General features: G+C 48.1%; 3 protein-coding genes across 6 annotated transcripts; 2 read left to right on the plus strand and 1 right to left on the minus strand.

The window, feature by feature from the left end:
• Positions 1-3: 3 nt before the first annotated feature.
• Positions 4-2,579, plus strand: alkbh2 (alkB homolog 2, alpha-ketoglutarate dependent dioxygenase). The gene is given in 4 exon segments (XM_047016858.1): positions 4-575; positions 707-905; positions 1,234-1,358; positions 1,361-2,579. Coding segments are annotated over 4 exon segments (858 nt in total). The 5' UTR covers positions 4-289; the 3' UTR covers positions 1,609-2,579.
• Positions 2,580-2,666: 87 nt separating this feature from the next.
• Positions 2,667-7,080, minus strand: usp30 (ubiquitin specific peptidase 30). Of its 4 annotated transcripts, none has more exons than XM_047016845.1 (13): positions 6,996-7,080; positions 5,979-6,088; positions 5,696-5,878; positions 5,353-5,456; positions 5,138-5,236; positions 4,945-4,987; positions 4,518-4,612; positions 4,355-4,414; positions 4,088-4,174; positions 3,809-3,889; positions 3,501-3,717; positions 3,212-3,311; positions 2,667-3,083 (listed from the first exon to the last, which is right to left on the minus strand). In XM_047016845.1, the coding sequence occupies exons 1-13, from the start codon at positions 7,046-7,048 to the stop codon at positions 2,765-2,767; spliced, it is 1,551 nt and encodes a 516-aa protein (XP_046872801.1). In that variant the 5' UTR covers positions 7,049-7,080; the 3' UTR covers positions 2,667-2,764. The 4 variants fall into 4 exon arrangements, with proteins under 4 accessions (XP_046872801.1, XP_046872802.1, XP_046872800.1 ...); XM_047016846.1 differs by having other exon boundaries at positions 2,667-3,056; positions 6,978-7,080; XM_047016844.1 differs by having other exon boundaries at positions 6,978-7,080.
• A 1,105-nt stretch (positions 7,081-8,185) lies between these two features.
• Positions 8,186-16,580, plus strand: svopa (SV2 related protein a). Its single transcript, XM_047016842.1, has 16 exons — positions 8,186-8,275; positions 9,317-9,477; positions 9,791-9,876; positions 10,146-10,244; positions 10,372-10,443; positions 10,616-10,740; positions 10,923-10,986; positions 12,360-12,485; positions 12,880-13,008; positions 13,336-13,409; positions 14,027-14,103; positions 14,369-14,473; positions 15,010-15,121; positions 15,433-15,514; positions 15,980-16,069; positions 16,342-16,580. The coding sequence occupies exons 1-16, from the start codon at positions 8,241-8,243 to the stop codon at positions 16,552-16,554; spliced, it is 1,650 nt and encodes a 549-aa protein (XP_046872798.1). The 5' UTR covers positions 8,186-8,240; the 3' UTR covers positions 16,555-16,580.
• Positions 16,581-18,093: the final 1,513 nt, after the last annotated feature.

Raw genomic sequence — 18,093 nt, forward strand, 5'->3', positions numbered from 1 at the left:
TTAGGTAAACATTGGATTTTGACTGCAGCAACTAGTCAAAGTTCCTTATGTAAAACGTGCATAAAAACATACGTTTGCGTGCATATGATCATAAACTAAGTTGTACTTAACTTCAGATGAGTTTGGATCTGAATTAATGCAGTTTTAGGATCTCGAACTTTCTTGTCCTAAATTCTTAATGCATTTATTGTACGGCTTAACACATTAACAAGGTGCAGTCTTACGGCGCTAAAATGTTCAAAGTTAACTACCATTGCAATGACAGGTCATTCTGATCTGCACGTCACTAATGGATACATTCACGACGAGGAAGCGTTCTCGTGCGCAGCGGACCGCAGCTGGACAGCGGACGGAAGCAGTGAGGTCGCCGTTAAAGCTGGAGAGCGACAAAAGCGAGTGCATAACGGAGGACGTGAAACATGCAGAGGAGGAAGAGCTCGCGGAGTTCTCTCAACCGGTTCCCTGGCGGAAGATTGAAGCGGAGGGACTAGACTGCGACTACGCTTTACTCTTCACCAAAGAAGAAGCAGATCGCCTCTTCAAACAACTGGAAGAAGAGGTGGTATATCTCACAGGTATGCACGGGCCTAATACGCAGACCAGGGGCGTTTCCCGAATGTAATCTTTTTGTTGCTATGCTACTGAGTCATTCCACCATGATTCACGGTGTCTTGGTCTATTCAACTATAAAAAAAAAACATATCAGGGGATGAAGCCACGGTTCAGGTGTTCGGCAAGGTCTACAGTGTTCCCAGGAAGCAGGCGACATACGGGGACCCAGGACTGACCTACACCTACTCTGGAGTGAGACACATGGCCAAACCCTGGACTTCAGCCCTGGAGGACATCCGAGATGCTGTAACCAAGGCTACGGGACAAACCTTCAACTTTGTCCTGATTAACAGGTGAGTGTTGAAGTAAAATAGGTCTTGAAATACAGATTGTTAGTTTCAAATGGGTTGTTATCAATCTCTGTGGAAGCAGAGAAACATCTAGAACAGTGGTTCTCAACCCTGGTCAAGTACACCCTGTCCTGCATCAAATAAATGGGTCGTTATCTAGTTATGCAGAAGCCTGTTAACAACCATTCATTTGAATCAGGTGTGTTGGAGCAGGGAAACATCTAAAACATGCAGGACAGGGGGTACTTGAGGACCAGGGTTGAGAACCACTGATCTAGAACCAGGATTGAACACCCCTGTCCTGTGCCGTTCCCTCCCTCGTCTCCGACAGGTATAAAGATGGACGCGACCACATGGGCGAGCACAGGGACGATGAGAGGGAACTGGATCCTCTCTCCCCCATCGCGTCGGTATCTCTGGGAGCGACGCGGGATTTCATCTTCCGCCACAGGGACACACGGGGAAACGGCGGCAGCGCCGGCTGGACCCGGTGAAGCTGGAGCTCTCTCATGGCAGCCTGCTCCTGATGAACCCGCCCACTAACACGCTCTGGTACCACAGCCTGCCCGCTCGACGGAGCGTCCTCACTCCCCGCATCAACCTCACCTTCAGACGCATCCTACTGGACTGCAAGGGAGGCTCCGCCCCCACGGGAGCTCTCCCTACGGTGGCTGACAGGAGACACTCTTCAGCTTGTCAGTCCTAGCATGTTTCCTCTCCTGCTTGTTGACTTTCTCGTTTGTCTGGATTGGCAGCGTGCGTGCCAGATATGTGCAATACATACGTGTAGTCAAGGAATTATTTAGTTCATTTATTTATATTTAAATCTATGAAAACAAGTCACATTCTGAACTTCTCACACTCAAACACACACATCTTAAATATACATTAGTGCAAGTTCACTGACAAATATTTAGGGGGCAGGGGTATGCAGTCTACTCTCATACAATTATTGGACAATGTCAAAAAAATGCAATTCTTTTGTGGTGTACATTATGCCAAACAACAGCTGTATACCGTTTAGATAACAAACACTTTGGCAGTGGTCTTTTAGGACACCAGGAGTCAGGTTAGTTCCATGCTCTTCAATCAGTTCAAAACCATCATTCTGTTAAATGAACAAGACTACTCGTTCATGTAGTGAAGCTATGTCTGTATAGTAATTCTCTTATCGTACAATTAGAAAAATATGAGATTCAGCAGCAGAGTCAAGAGAGACACTTCTTTAAATACATTGTATACACAATACTATAGATTTAGAATGACATCAGATGACAGTAGCAAAGGACACTGATGTGCAAATCCGTAATTGACTTTCATGAATTTCTACTGATATCGTTGTCATCCCCGTCCCCCCCCAAGACATAGTTGCCCTACATGAGCTACCTTAGTCTCTGAAATGTCAAACCCAACATCAACAACAAAAGTAATTCCATCTGTCAAAAACAGAAGAGATAAGTGATTATTGACATTTTCAGAGATATATTTCACCAGACAGTTTCCTTAATCCCCCGATGTATGCAATCTTTGGAATCAAGTGCCACCTAATCAGAGCCTTTTGATTTGAAATTACTAGTATTAAAATACATGACAAGTGGGTCATCATAAACTCATTGTCTTATAGACATCTATGATACAACACTCACATTTATCAGAGGTAAAAATAAAAAAAAGTAACGCCCCTTGCAAGATAGCAGGCAAAAGGTACAATCCTACAGGTAGACCGATGAGGGAGGGGGGTGGGGGGGAAATACAGTTACGGAGGGGAACCGTGTTCTGTGGCACACATGGCTTTGGTGGTATGGGTAAGAAAGTGACCAATCTGGGGTAGTATGAGTAAGAGAATGTCCAGGTTTTGGGGCCTACTCCTCCGACCGCCTGACTGGGCCGAGAAGCCGCACGCGCTCATAAAAGAGGAGGTAGGCGTTGGAGGACAGTGCCTCCTGCAGGCTGGCCTTGCGGACCGAGTCATCTGACACCCAGAGCCACTGGGAGCTGACGGGGGAGGGGCAGCGGGCTGTGGGGGGGCAGCGGGCTGTGGGGGGGCAGCGGCAGGCCGGGGGTGGGCAGCGGCGGTACGTGACAAAGTGTCCCGAGTGCATGTCACCATGGTGGACCAGCACAGCCATCAGCTGGAACAGGTACTCCGAAGCGCTGGGGAGGTAAGGGTGTGGTATGCCACTTACGAGAGGGAACACAGTGAATCTAGAGATGTCAAACTCTGAAAAATCATGAATCGTTCTTTCCTTTAAAATGTGATCTATGAATCTATGTTAAATCTACAGCTTGAAGCAGTCGGGGCTGTTTACCTGTAGTCGTAGGTAAAGTTGAGTTGTGGGTTCAGACCAGGTGAGCGAAGGAAGGAAGTTCCATTGGACAGGGGCTTGTTGTTGTTGAGGTGCTCCGCACCTGAGTGGACGAAGGTGATGTCAATCAAATACATTTTTGTCCCCTATAAACAAGTGTAAACTAATGAGGCCCTCTGAGTTATTCAGCAACTCCAACACTGAACCGGTTAATCCGGACTTCATCCTCACTACAGAAAAAAAAACACAACACGACTAAAGACCACTGGGACATGGTGAGTGTTTGACCTACCAGCAGTGAGGTCCTTCTCCACGGCCTTCCCCGAGTCTTCTGCCTGGCTGGTCCTGGGGTAACTGTGGCTGGGCTGCTGCCTCGGCATGCTGGAGCGGTGTTTGTAGCGGTCCATGGACAGGTACTCTGTAAACTGCACGTGCTCCTGTCTCTTGATGGGCGTCCCTTCGTTCGACCAGGTGAGTCTCTGCAGGTGGATGCAGAGACACTGGGGAAGCTGGGAGGGGAGGGGACATGAGGCCAGGTGCCAAGCTTAAAACCATTGAAAAATGAAGGAAAAGTCCTGGAAAGTGTAGATGCTCTTTTACCTTTCCCAGTTTGAGCTGTTTGATGAACGTGGTCCTCTGGCTAACCAGAACTTGCCTGTTCCCTGAGGCCCCATGCTGAAGCTGAGGAAGTCCGGCCACAACAAACGCATCATTATTAATAATAATAAATGAATTTTATTTGGGGAACACCTTTAAATATACTCAAGGATGTCTTACGGAAAATGAGCCGATAAAAGGTTCAAAACAAAACACACCATATGGAACTAACACCCTTTCATGATACAGCCGATATAATAGTTGTATAAAAGATAAAAGTACCTTAGTGCAGTTTTCACACTCCACCTCTTTAATGGTCTCTGAGGAGATAAAGTGCTGGAGACAGTGATCCAGGGAAACGGGCCTTCCCTTTAGAAGAAACAGAGCCCATCAGTCCTCCAAACCCTCCACATCACCCTCCTAACTGCCATTACAACAGACGGCTGATTTTACAGTGGGATGTGAAGGAGGAAACTGTACAAACATTCGATTGTGTGACTTGCTTGTGGCGATGTTTCGCTTCCCTATAACCTAATGTAGTTCACTCACCCACTGAGGCGAAGGAATCGATAGAGAGAGACTATCAAACGAGTCATATCTCACTGGACTCTGCAAAGAAGAGTACGAGACAGCATAAACACACATCTGTGTCAACAACAGTAGATCTGCACAGCCAACACATTCAGTCTCTGTTCATATCAAAATGCGCCACCTGCTGTTCACAGCGCTTGCATGCCATGTTGCTGGTAAGCCGGCCATGGAAGGGAAGCTGAGATTTCCAAGGGTTCGGTATAGGGTGTAGAGGACCTAGGAGGAAAACCATTGTGTTTAAAAACAATTCCTCAAAAACTGCTTTTGTAGATTATCTGCTACCCTGGCTCAAAACATATGGCCCAGGTTCTCAGACATGGGTTAAGCCTGGTCTCAAAGTAAGAGAACAATTCTATGAAGATCGCCAATGAAAAGGTTTGAGGCTAAGACTAGGCTTGATCCATGGTCTGAAAAACTGGTTTGAAGTGTATTCATCACCTAACTAGACACCTAGGATGGTATTATTATGAAGCCAGACTGCATGAGTGGACAGCGATGGCGTTGCTGAGGTGACTACAGAGGCCCCGGGTGCACGTGAACCTCCTTACCTCGACTTCTACAGTGCAGAGTCTGTTCCACATCTGGCACGCTCTAATTCCAGGGGAGAGAGACGGAACTAATCAGATTCCAAAAGCACACATTCAGAGAGGTGGGGAAGGAGTGGTGGGGGAGGAGGGGTGGGGAAGGAGAGGTGGAGGAGGAGGGGTGGGGGAGGAGGGGTGGGCCGGGGGATAAGCTTGCCTCAAGGGACTGCATGTCGAAGAGGGGGGCTACTTTAGGTTGTCGGTCTCGCTCCTCCTCCAGGGAGGACGTGAGCACGTGGAAGAGTTCGTGGGCGTCCTGGAGACGACACAGGAGACACGACACTCACGTTACCGTCACATCTGCACCAATCACATCGGCGCCCGCCGATGACATCACCCAGCGGCACAGACGGTGTGTCTCCGACTGCTCACCTGCTCCTCGAAGGAGGCGATGTGCCAGCGGTACAGCCTGAGAACATCCAGGAGGCAGCCGGCGTCCAGCAGGTCCTCCTCCGCGGGGCCGTCGCTCGACAGAGCTGCAGACCACAACATCGCCATCACAGTCAAGCTCAACATCTCCCTAAATGTCCTTTCATTCTGGACTTCCAATCAAAGCTGAAATTATTATGTCATAACAAAACCCACATATTAAGAGCGATTTGAACCTACGCCATCTAGATTTACAGTGAAACGCTCTACCACGAGCTGTCCCTGTTCCTCAACACGTGACACAGACTGAGAGGACTAACAGAGGCCTCCAGCACCAATGACAGACCTGTGAGGAGTTCCAGGAGGGTGCTGGACAGCTGGTGGTCCTTCGCCGGCTCTCCCTCCGATCCTCCTCTCCGGTGCGTACTCTTCTCCAGCCATTTGATGAAGGAGGGGCAGGCTGCCAAGCCCTGGAGCAGTGAGTTCAGGAAGCAGGTGTTTCCCAGGTTCAGCAAGCCAGGCACCATACCTGTGAGAAGGGTGGACGGTTGTTGTTAAGGTCCCTACGTCACCAACACATTGAAATATAGGTGTTACAGGTTAATCTGGGGAATCTCTCCCCGTTTTACCCCTCTTCCTCCTCTTGCCATCTGTTATTGGTCCCCATAAAACATAAACACCGGCTGCCATGGCCGCCGCAATCCCGCCGATGACTCCCCAGTTTTTCATCATCTTGTTTCTGAAAGTTGAGATGAGCGATGCAACTGACAACGTTACCTTGATGAGATTTACTGGCGCGCACACATTACGAATGCTAGCCTAAATCCTCACCTCCATGCTCCCCTGCCCTGTAGCTTACAACTAAGGCTGGCTGTCAATGATCAAACATAGACCGCACGCTCCCAGACTGGCGCTGAGTACATTTTAAACGAAGCCTGTCTTGTCTAGCTAACAGTTGCTACAGGGTCATTGAAATCGTTTGCAAAAATGTATACAGTGTGGTTTTATAAAGACGAGGAATCTGATAAGTGTGAATGTATCAATGCAACTATAGTTAATTTATGTCTTGTTGATGTGAGATTAAATCGGCTTAGTTTGCATCTCATGATCCCAGACCTGATTACACAAGGTTTGGCTAAATAGCTGGTAGTTCACTACGCACAACACAAAGCCACAATGCGCAGAAGCTACAGCTGTACTAGCAAGCACGACGAAACCATTAATTTTAAGTAATTCCAACACTTTTAGATCGTAGTGTATACTTTATTGATATACAATATATATACTTTATATTTACTATTTTTATAGTAAATGTTTTATGACACTAAAAACAGACAAACAGACAAACACTCTCGTCTATGACAACGAACACCGGCTAACTAGATGGCTTGTCTAGGTTTGAAGATAGCTAGACAACCCAATCGGTCTGTTTGTTTTTAGCAAGCTACCAGTATTACACATACATGTGTAGCTAGTACTACTACGTCCATGCATTGCACAGACAGAGTTAGCTAGCTTGCTAGGTAGTTAGCTAGCCTTTTTTTTTAAGCAAGTGGATTATTTTTCTCTATCCATTGAGTGGTATAATGTCTACAATGTATTTTTGTTAAATTGTATTTAGTTCGAACCTGACAGTGGACCCAGACCTCAGAAACTCCCGGATAAGATTTTCAGATGTCTCTTGCCTGCACCACGCCATTCTGAGTTATACCATGTTCACACCTCGCCATTCGGAACTTTAAACAAGCGTCCTGGTTTTGGCGGATTGTTTACGAAGACGTACCAAGAAAAGTCATGTTCGCAAGCGTCATCGTCACAACCATAGACATTTGTCTACGACGACAACAACCAAAAAATAATAGTGCGCAAATTATTCCGAAAGTGACGTTGTAGTTTACAGGTGTGTATGTGAGTCAGAGAAAGTTATCAGTCGTTTTTCTGTTTTACTCAGTGGAACAGAATCATCCATTTTAAAACAATCATCTGATTGACCAAAAACACTTAATTAAAGTTGTTGAGACTAGTAGGAAAAAGTGGGAACCCAATTCAGATGTTGATATACTTAAAACCGAGGAAACGTTTATAAGGAGACTCCTTCAAATGTTACAGTAGGTCAAATGTTCTGCCCTCAAGGTTCAGGTGAACAGTCTACAGATCAGGAGGCTATTTCAGATCATTTACAGTGACAGTAGGCTACTCAAAAGACCTCGTTATATTATAAAATGACACAACTATTTTTTGGGGGGGATCAAATAACAATTTCATCAGGCTACATATCATTGGGCGATGGACTGGTGACGATTTCCTACATGGTGGGTATTTAATGCATGCAGTTATTTATTGACAGTTGCATTTTTGTATTTTCAGTAAGTCCTACAGATTATTAAGTAACACTTTGAATGTCCAGAAGGCTTGAATAATACTCACATTAGACCTTTAAGGCCAACTAATGTGATTGACGATTACTAAGATGCTCGAGCTTTGGTACTTCAGACAAATTGGCGTATGTAGATCGGTGCGATCCTAGAAGTTGCATCTATATCGTCATGTTCCACTTGTGAAAAAAACACTCAAAGACTGTCATGCCGACATTGTGTTTATTGGTAGCTTATTGACTATTGGTCTGTAAATATGTCTATATAACTTGGCTGATAAGAAGTTCCTCAAATTACTGGAATTGTCAGACTAAGATCATTACCTATCTTGACGGCAGTCGCCCTCCGGCCTATGACACGCCACGGGAAGGAGATTTCCTGCCTCTTATTGGCTGTCCGCTGACAACCAGAACAGGTCGCTCTCCGCTCGTCGTGGTGCTGAAATCTCTGCTCATTATGATAACAATGCAAAGGCAATGACACAAAACATCGTGAGAATCGACAAATACCACCAAAATGGACGATGATTTGTTTCAGCTCAGACAACTGCCGTGAGTATCCTAAACAAAATATATTTGCAGCCTCCTACGTCTCATTTGATCTTAACTGGGCCATTTTGCTAACCCGTCGCCCTTAGGCACAGTGGCACAGTGCACATTGTGGTCGTTTGATTCACTTTGCCCATATTTGGGGTGACAGCATTTGAGTATTTCAGCATTGATAATTATATATATAAAAATGCATTTCTGGGGTTTCCTTTACAAGAAAATGGCATCGTGCACTCTGCTAAAAACAGTGCTGTCATGTCGAGGACTTACGTACAGATTGTTTACATGTCGCTCGTAATTCAAATAGTGTGGATTCCGACACACCACGTTATCTACTTAATCAACACGTTATAATTGTTCAGTTGACTCTTTGAAGCGTTTGATATATTGGTAGTCAATTCGGAACTACGTTCCTGCGCTGGTTAGATGGAGCCTGTGTACACACAAGCTCGTCCATTCATAAGATCAAACCACTAGACACTAAAGACACAGGCCTGCTACAATTCCATAGGGTTGCATGGGTACGGGTTGGCGCATACGGTGTGACCTACCATGCAAGCCTCCATTTCAGACTACAAAACAACACACATCTACCCATCAGGATGAGATTCTCCCCCGCAGTACTGAAATAAACCGAAAGACTGCATTTCAAGACCCGTGCCCTTGATGTTTAGCTGTGTTCTAACAGCCCATGGCAATTCTGTTCTGTAATTACAATAATTACGGCGTGGCTTCTATGGCAGCCTCTGTGTAGCTTCCTCACTGTGTCGTGTTCCAGGAGTAGTTTGCTATTTCAAAGTGAAACTGTAAAACTGTCGACATGCAGAACTCCTTGTCACTTGGCAGATAGCCCTCGTGTAGAGATAGGTGTTTCATGTAAAATCCGTTTCATAGTTTGACAATCCATTCACAAAGCGCAGGAAGCGCAGAAGGGAAAAATCACCAAGGCAACAGCCTCTAGTTCTCAGCCTCTGCTGGCGCGAGCTCCAGCGAGCTCTCTGAACCGGTCCCCATCTTCACCCCTCTGCGCTCTCTCCCCTGCAGAGTTGTCAAGTTCCGTCGCACGGGTGAGAGCGTGCGCTCGGATGAGGAAGACGGAGGGAGAGAGCTGGAGGAGCCAGCCGACGTGAGGCACTTGGACCTGGAGTCTGTCGCCCTCGCGGACGGAGCTCCGGTTCCACGAGAGTTCGCTAACCCGACCGACGGTACGATCGCGTTCTTCTTCGTTCACCCCTCTGGTGTCCCGTTCCAACTCACCCTGCCTCCTGTCTCTACCTGTGAACCGCCATCAAAAGGACTAATAGGACTAGCAAACAGCCTATGCATGTTTGTTAGTCCTAGTTGTGACCCAAGCAAAAAACACGCAGGTAATGCTATAATGGGAAATTATGCAAAGTCACAAACAAACAGGCAGCGCATGTTTATGACATTGCATCATTTCCCACAGTAGCATTACCTGCTTGTTTTTTTTAAATTGTCTCTGATTGGGGGATGTTGACACACCTGTCGTTGCCATAGACACGTTCATGGTGGAGGATGCTGTGGAAGCTATTGGCTTCGGAATGTTCCAGTGGAAACTCTCCATCCTTACTGGCCTGTCCTGGGTGAGCTGGCAGGACACACAATCATACCTGATATGCATCTGGAGCTAGATTTAGATCCACTGTAAAGGATGTTCCTGTAACGTTAATGATATGTACGACATCTATTCATTTAGCTTTCATCCTAAGTGACGTATGGTGGGGTGGGTAGGATTTGAACCTGGGACCTCGTGACTCTCAGTCACTTTAACACATTAACCACCGAGCTCCACCCGAGTGTGCGTAGCTGAAAGCGTGTTCTGACTGGTGTTCCTGTGTGCGCCCCGGGTCAGATGGCCGACGCCATGGAGATGATGATCCTCAGTATCCTGGCTCCGCAGCTTCACTGTGAGTGGAAGCTTCCCAGCCTGGAGGTGGCGCTGCTTACCTCGGTGAGTCCCCGACACGCTCCCCCCGCCCCGCCTCCCGCAGAGGGAGAGGGGAAACGAGGGTGACGGGTAACCCTCAGTAACGTCTCCACGGGGACTGACGTCAGTTGTCCTGTGTCGTTTGGCCCAGGTGGTGTTCATAGGGATGATGATCAGCTCCTCACTATGGGGGAACATATCTGACAAGTATGGTAGGAAAACGGTGAGTTCGGCTGGATTCAGAAATGTTGTGCTGTTTATGGGAAGGCATGTGTGTGTGGTGCAGGTAATTACAGGGTGTGTGTGGCAGAGACAGTAACGTTGTGTGTGTGTTTGGCAGAGACAGTAATGGTATGTGTGGTTTAGACAGTAATGGTGTGTATGTGTGCGTGCAGGGCCTGAAGATGAGTGTTCTGTGGACCCTGTTCTATGGCCTGCTGAGTGCCTTTGCCCCGGTCTATGGATGGATCCTGTTCCTGCGCGCCCTGGTCGGCTTCGGCATCGGGGGAGCTCCACAGTCGTAAGTGTTTCCCCGTGATACGGATCCCCGCTATAGGGTTCCCCATCATCCATGATTCACAGTTCCCAGTGATCCAGTTCCCCGTAATAACAACCTGCTGGCACTCTCATTAACGCTTGCTGTCTGTAGTCAGGAATATTGCCTTGATTGTAATCAGGGTTAACTGTGAGGTGTGTTTCCAGGGTAACGCTGTACGCAGAGTTCCTGCCCATGAGGTCCAGAGCCACGTGCATTCTGCTGATAGAGGTAGGACCTCCACACTCTCCTCCACCCTCTCCACCCTCCCCTCACCTCCATGCTCTCCACCCTCCCCTCACCTCCACCCTCTCCACCCTCCCCTCACCTCCACGCTCTCCACCCTCCCCTCACCTCCACCCTCTCCACCCTCCCCTCACCTCCACCCTCTCCACCCTCCCCTCACCTCCACCCTCTCCACCCTCCCCTCACCTCCACGCTCTCCACCCTCCCCTCACCTCCACGCTCTCCACCCTCCCCTCACCTCCACCCTCTCCACCCTCCCCTCACCTCCACCCTCTCCACCATCCCCTCACCTCCACGCTCTCCACCCTCCCCTCACCTCCACCCTCTCCACCCTCCCCTCACCTCCACGCTCTCCACCCTCCCCTCACCTCCACCCTCTCCACCCTCCCCTCACCTCCACCCTCTCCACCCTCCCCTCACCTCCACGCTCTCCACCCTCCCCTCACCTCCACGCTCTCCACCCTCCCCTCACCTCCACCCTCTCCACCCTCCCCTCACCTCCACCCTCTCCACCATCCCCTCACCTCCACGCTCTCCACCCTCCCCTCACCTCCACCCTCTCCACCCTCCCCTCACCTCCACGCTCTCCACCCTCCCCTCACCTCCACCCTCTCCACCCTCCCCTCACCTCCACCCTCTCCACCCTCCCCTCACCTCCACCCTCTCCACCATCCCCTCACCTCCACCCTCTCCACCCTCCCCTCACCTCCACCCTCTCCACCCTCCCCTCACCTCCACCCTCTCCACCCTCCCCTCACCTCCACCCTCTCCACCATCCCCTCACCTCCACCCTCTCCACCCTCCCCTCACCTCCACCCTCTCCACCCTCCCCTCACCTCCACGCTCTCCACCCTCCCCTCACCTCCACCCTCTCCACCCTCCCCTCACCTCCACCCTCTCCACCATCCCCTCACCTCCACCCTCTCCACCCTCCCCTCACCTCCACCCTCTCCACCCTCCCCTCACCTCCACCCTCTCCACCCTCCCCTCACCTCCACCCTCTCCACCCTCCCCTCACCTCCACCCTCTCCACCCTCCCCTCACCTCCACCCCTATCTCTAGTTCTCTCTTCTCATTCTCCCCTTTTGCCCCTTTCTCATTCTCAGTCTGCAAACCATGTATAGCCCTGCCAAGGCCGTGTCTACATTTAACTAAAAAATTATTTAAATTCCAACCTTGATTGATTTGAGAGCAGCGTGTGTGGGCTTATCTGAGTGACCTTCCGGATTCAGTGTGTGTGCTGTTACTTAGCAGCAGGGCTGACCTCAACACTGGATCCATCAAGCTGCTGCTGTATGTGCCAGGAAAACCATCAACCCAACTATTAGCTGCTGTGTTTTTGTTGTGGTGCTCTGCAGATCTTCTGGGCGTTGGGCACGGTGTTCGAGGTGCTTCTGGCCATCCTGGTGATGCCGTCGCTGGGCTGGCGCTGGCTTTTAGGCCTCTCCACCCTCCCCCTCTTCCTCTTCGCCTTCCTCAGTTACGTGAGTGTGACGATCGGAGCTTTTGGTACATTGACATTTAGTCATCTAGCAGACGCTCTTAGCCAGAGCGACTTACATTAAGTACAGGGACATTCCCCCTGAGGCAAGTAGGGTGAAGTGCCTTGCCCAAGGACACAATGTCATTGACACAGCCGTAATCGAACTGGAAACCTAACCGTCAACCTTCTGATTAATAGCCCGATTCCCTAACCGCTCAGCATTCTGACCCCGTATTTTGTGTATCGGGGACAGGTACAGCCTCGCGGTAGAGCATGCGTCTGCTAAATGAATACGTTAGCATACAATAGATGTAAGCGAGGGGGATTACACACTATTCAACCCCACGTGTAGCTGTTGAAGTGTTGGCCTCTCACCGCTCTGTTCGTGTGAACAGTGGCTCCCTGAGAGCGCCCGCTACGACGTCCTGACGGGGAACCAGGAGAAGGCTCTGGCCACGCTGAAGCGGATCGCCACGGAGAACGGAGCGCCCATGCCCCTGGGGAAGCTCATAGCTGCTAGACAGGTGCTGGTACTGCAGATAGTGACGCACACTCGAGCAGTCATACCACACGACAACAACAACAGATGTATTTATAAAGGCGTATTTGAAAACAACACACGTTGACAATAATGCTGTAGACTTTGAATCACAAATACAAGGAACACAGACACAAACATAGAAGCCACTGCTCCTAGGCATGAAGGCACGACGCATGATACAGTTGTTCATCCTGACAGGGAAATTAGAACGTGTCAGCTTGTGTTCCACTCCTGTGTTAATGTGTGGGTTGTGTTAATGTGTGGGTTGTGTTCATGTGTCTGTTGTGTTCATGTGTCTGTTGTATTTCAGGAGGATCGTGGGAAGATTCAGGATCTCTTCTCACCACACTTTCGCTGGACCACCATTCTGTTATGGTTTATTTGGTAAGGACCTTTTTTTAGACGGAGGAAAACGTTAAAATCATGACCTTGTAAAAAGCAGACGCTTTTATCCAAAGCGACGCACAGAGCAGCAGAACATCTAGGATCTGAAGTGCATAAATCTAATAGTGTTTTGGTGGTCAGAGTTACATAGTTTGATTAAAGTTATACATCGAAGCCACCATCTTTAATTAACTCAGTATCCCCCAGTGGGAGGCCTGGAGGATGACAGCTATGTTTTGTCTCTCTCTCTCTCTCTCTCTCTCTCTCTCTCTCTCTCTCTCTCTCTCTCTCTCTCTCTCTCTCTCTCTCTCTCTCTCTCCCTCTCTCTCTCTCTCTCTCCCTCTCCCTCTCTCCCTCTCTCCCTCTCCCTCTCTCCCTCCCCTCTCTCTCTCTCTCTCTCTCTCTCTCTCTCTCTCTCTCTCTCCCTCTCTCTCTCCCTGTCTCTCCCTCTCTCACTCTCCCTCTCTCCCTCTCTCCCTCTCTCTCTCCCTGTCTCTCCCTCTCTCACTCTCCCTCTCTCCCCTCTCTCTCTCTCTCTCTCTCTCTCTCTCTCTCTCTCTCTCTCTCTCTCTCTCTCTCTCTCTCTCTCTCTCTCTCTCTCTCTCTCTCTCTCTCAGGTTCTCCAACGCCTTCTCCTACTACGGTCTGGTGCTTCTCACCACGGAGCTGTTCCAGGAGGGGGGGGCCTGTGGGGGTGAGTCTTCACTCCTCTGACATCATCACCAGCAGCAGCAGCAGCCTCACATCACCTCTGCCAAGGACAGCGGTCACCTTCCAGGCCTCAACCATGAAACCCTCTGCTTTTAAATCCCCTCAGACTGGATACTAGAACCAGTCACATGGTGCAGGAGTAGAGAGAAGAAGGAAATAACTCATTATTTCCCAACTGTGTGTCTGAGAAAGATGTTATAATCCAAGGCTGGGGTGACTTTGATGACCTCTGCTCTGTCTCCCTCTAGTGTCCAAAGGCAGCAAGAGGGAGCCCAGGTGTAATCTGGAGTGTAAATACCTCAACTCTGACGACTACAAGGATTTGCTGTGGACAACGTTGTCTGAGTTCCCAGGTACTTTGGAGTAAATTCATTGATTTTTTTTATATATGCAGATCAATGCTTTGTCTTGGTCTAATTCTAAACATGCTGGTGTGCAAGGATAGGGATAGTGGCAGAGAATATCACTGCAGATTAAGTTGGTCACAGGACCAAATCCTCTCCTGTAAATCTCTCTGGATTAAAGCATCAGCTAAATGAATACATGATGACTCAAGGTAATACTTCCACAATCCAAGTTCTTGTTATAATATATAATATATCACTTCACATCCAGATGATCGCTAGAGCATTAGTTAATAGGTAGTAAGGCCCGTTAATGCGTTAATGTGTTAAAAAGAAAGTGTTACTAACATCACTTAGAGTTAGGTTATGGCTAGGGTTATTTTAAGAGGAGATAAGCGTTAGTTAACAGGTAATAAGACCCTTGTAAGGTGCTTATTGATATTCATAGGTGTTAATAACACGTTCTAACTTACTAAGGCCTTGTTACCTGTGAACTAATGCTCATGGTCAGCACCTGGTGTGATGTATCCTCTGACATTGTGCAGGCCTGCTGGTGACGCTGTGGGCCATCGACCGTCTGGGCCGGAGGAAGACTATGGCTCTGTGCTTCTTCATCTTCTCTCTCTGCATGGTGCCGCTGTACGCCTGCGTAGGAAGGCAAGGCAGCGTCTGGCACACACACATCCAGCTGTCACCAGAGACCGCCGTTAGATAGACGGTCCACGCTTCTTTGCAATTGTAGAAAAACAGTTTTTTTAGATTGTGTGTTATTTCTGATGGAATAATTCAATGTGTTTATTAGTGAGTGCAGGAAATCAGTTTGTCACTGAGTCCATGCTCCCCCAGCTTCCACTGGGTCAGTGTGCTGTTCCTGCCGTTTTCTGACTTTGTGTTTCTGACGCTGCTGTGGTTCTGCTGTGGTTCTGCTGCGGTTCTACTGCGGTTCTGCTGCGGTTCTGCTCCACCAGGACCTCCCTGACAGTGCTGATTTTCATCGCCAGAGCGTTCATAGCCGGAGGGTTTCAGGCTGCTTATGTCTACACGCCTGAGGTCAGTTCTCTTCCCCCGCTACCTACCTGTCTGGTGTGTTTATTTACCTTCAGTGCTCGTCACCTCTGAAACAGGATCAGACCATTTTCACTTGTGGTTGACCGGTAAGGATTTTTCTTAGGTTTGATATAAAGTGATGCCAAATGCTAGCAACCATAAGCTGACTAAGTTAAATTCGCTGGAGATATTCTGTTCGTCCAAGCCACGGTCTGCTGATGTTGACAATTTATAGAAATCTGTGGTCTCGTAGTGCCACCGCTTTTAAATAATCTTTTTCATTTACCGAACAATCTCGAATAACTGATTTGGAAGTCCAATCAGATTTTATTGTACCCTTTATTGCCCCATGGTCATGTAAAGCAGGTATTTTGAGATGGGCTAAAGATTACATTTATGTTGTATTTTAGGAATATTTTGCGGAAGTGTTTCAAGCGTAAACACAGATATTGTTTGCTTCCTGTACAGGTGTATCCAACAGCAACCAGAGCGTTGGGTCTGGGCATGAGCAGTGGGGTGGGCAGAGTAGGAGCCCTTATCACACCTTTCGTTGCCCAGGTAACGAACCCAACAACCTACAACCTTCACTTCTAATTCAATCTCCTTTGAATTCAATCTCCTTTGAATTCAATCTCCAGCCATCACGACTCTCCCTTCTACTGCTTTGCATAGTCAAGTTGTAAAAATTCTGCGGTGACACAAATGATCTTCATGGCAGGCTTTCTTTAGTGTGCCTCATGCATAAAAATGTATATCCTTATTCCCTCGTAACATTTGTAACAAGTACCTGTACCTGTACAAAACTGCAAACTTAAAAGGTGAACTTGCAGGTGATGCTGGAGTCGTCTCTGTACCTGACTCTGTCTGTGTACTGCATCTGCTGCCTGCTGGCTGCCTTCGCCTCCTGCGCCCTACCCATCGAGACCACCGGCCGGGGCCTCCAGGAGTCCAGCCACCGGGAGTGGGGCCAGGAGATGATGGGCCGGGCCTCCGCACACAGCCCCGGGGGCATCCCCCACTCCAGCTCCGGGTCCCAGGACTGAGGGGCCGGCGGTGCGGGCCAACGAAGAGAGAGAGACGGAGAGAGAACTGAAAGAGGAGAGGGAAGGCTGAAGGGCTGCCCTCGTCCATCTCAAGTCACGTGTCATTGCTGTGTTGCCAAGGCACCGCCGTGGCTGTGGAGCAGAGAGGGAAAGCCCAGTGGTACCCAGCGGTATTCGACAATACGTATTTCTGGTTTTCTTCTTCATCATCAATGTCATGGTTTCATGCCGATGGACAAAAGTCAGGGTAGGACCAGGGTCAAGCGCAACAGCCGTCATTAGATGACAAATTGAACGTGTTGAATCTTGGAAACACGCAGTTTTTAACTTCCGTTGTTAGGCAGTTAAGAAACAGTTGCATTTAATTCTAAAATTACTAAAAATTTGTTTTTGGCCGTTGTATTTGAACCTGTTACGAGAATGTGAGTTTTGTGGTGTCCTGGGTGAATTCGCTGGCTGGTGACAGACAAGAGATGCATTTCACCTTCTATCACTCTCCAAACTCAGCATTTAAATTCACCATTTATGAAACTGAGCTCAGAATTAAGAAAAACAGTTAGTGGAGATAAACAAGTTACTTTTCAAATGCCTTAAAATATTGGACCTTATATTCAGTTTACGAATGAAAGATCCATTTAGGAAAGTCTGAATAAACAGCTACTGGGAATATCCTTTCAGCATGTCGTACAGTACAGTTCATAAGACTGTGCACAAAACACATTTAAAGAACTGCCTCTACCAATGCTCTAATCATAACATCAAAATGATAAACAGTAGTTTCTGGGGCACATCCAGCCCTAAGACGGTGACACCAATTCACCTCGGTCTAGGCGTTTTTCATTTTTCCTCCATTTTTGAGGGTCGTGGTGTTATTTTTCACAGTGACAGTATTGTTGATGTAAATTGGAAAAACAGAACTTGGATATTAATGAAAGCATATGCCAGCTGCTGCATACCATGAAACTGAAGTGCTACTGAAATCAGAAAGCATAGTCAGAAAGCATTCACAAACAGGAGAGTGATGGTGAGAGGAATACTAAGAATTGTAACATACTTGAATATTTAACCCCACTGATCAGACCGTCAGTTGGGTTATGTGATTATTTATCTACATGGGTGAAATCATTTTCAAGAAACATCTTCCACACAGAATCGCCTTCAGGCCAAGTTACTTCTTACAACCCCCGCCCCGGACGCTTCTCTCTTCGTACATTCGAACATCAACACCGTAATATCCCGATTACTCGCGTGTAAAAGTGCACACATACGTTATTGTCCTAGAAACACGTTAGAATGAAACAGCTACCTGACACAATGTCAAATCTGTTCATACTGTATCGATACCTGGTTTGACTGTTGTGTTTGTTGTTGTTGGTATAGGTAAGCTGCTACGTGGTAGGACTTTGTCCTGGCAAGAGACACATTTAAAAAGGTATCGTTACGGTGATGAACCTTGCACATGATCAGCCAGCTGTGTCATAATTACCTGCCCTTGCAATTTTAGTGCTGCATCATGTCTGCACAGATTCTTGTCATTGC

This window comes from Hypomesus transpacificus, unplaced genomic scaffold (assembly GCF_021917145.1).
Source record: "Hypomesus transpacificus isolate Combined female unplaced genomic scaffold, fHypTra1 scaffold_42, whole genome shotgun sequence".
Classification (NCBI taxonomy): Eukaryota; Metazoa; Chordata; class Actinopteri; order Osmeriformes; family Osmeridae; genus Hypomesus; species Hypomesus transpacificus.

Coding starts and splice junctions, on each gene's coding strand:
- usp30 (XM_047016844.1), bottom strand. CDS start 7,048: ATGGCGTGGTGCAGGCAAGAGACATCTGAAAATCTTATCCGGGAGTTT. Junction 6,089..6,977: donor AGGTCTGGGTCCACTGTCAG/GTTCGAACTAAA, acceptor CTCAACTTTCAG/AAACAAGATGATGAAAAACT. Junction 5,879..5,978: donor TGGCAAGAGGAGGAAGAGGG/GTAAAACGGGGA, acceptor CCCTTCTCACAG/GTATGGTGCCTGGCTTGCTG.
- svopa (XM_047016842.1), top strand. CDS start 8,241: ATGGACGATGATTTGTTTCAGCTCAGACAACTGCC. Junction 10,245..10,371: donor AGGTGGCGCTGCTTACCTCG/GTGAGTCCCCGA, acceptor CGTTTGGCCCAG/GTGGTGTTCATAGGGATGAT. Junction 16,070..16,341: donor TCACACCTTTCGTTGCCCAG/GTAACGAACCCA, acceptor GTGAACTTGCAG/GTGATGCTGGAGTCGTCTCT.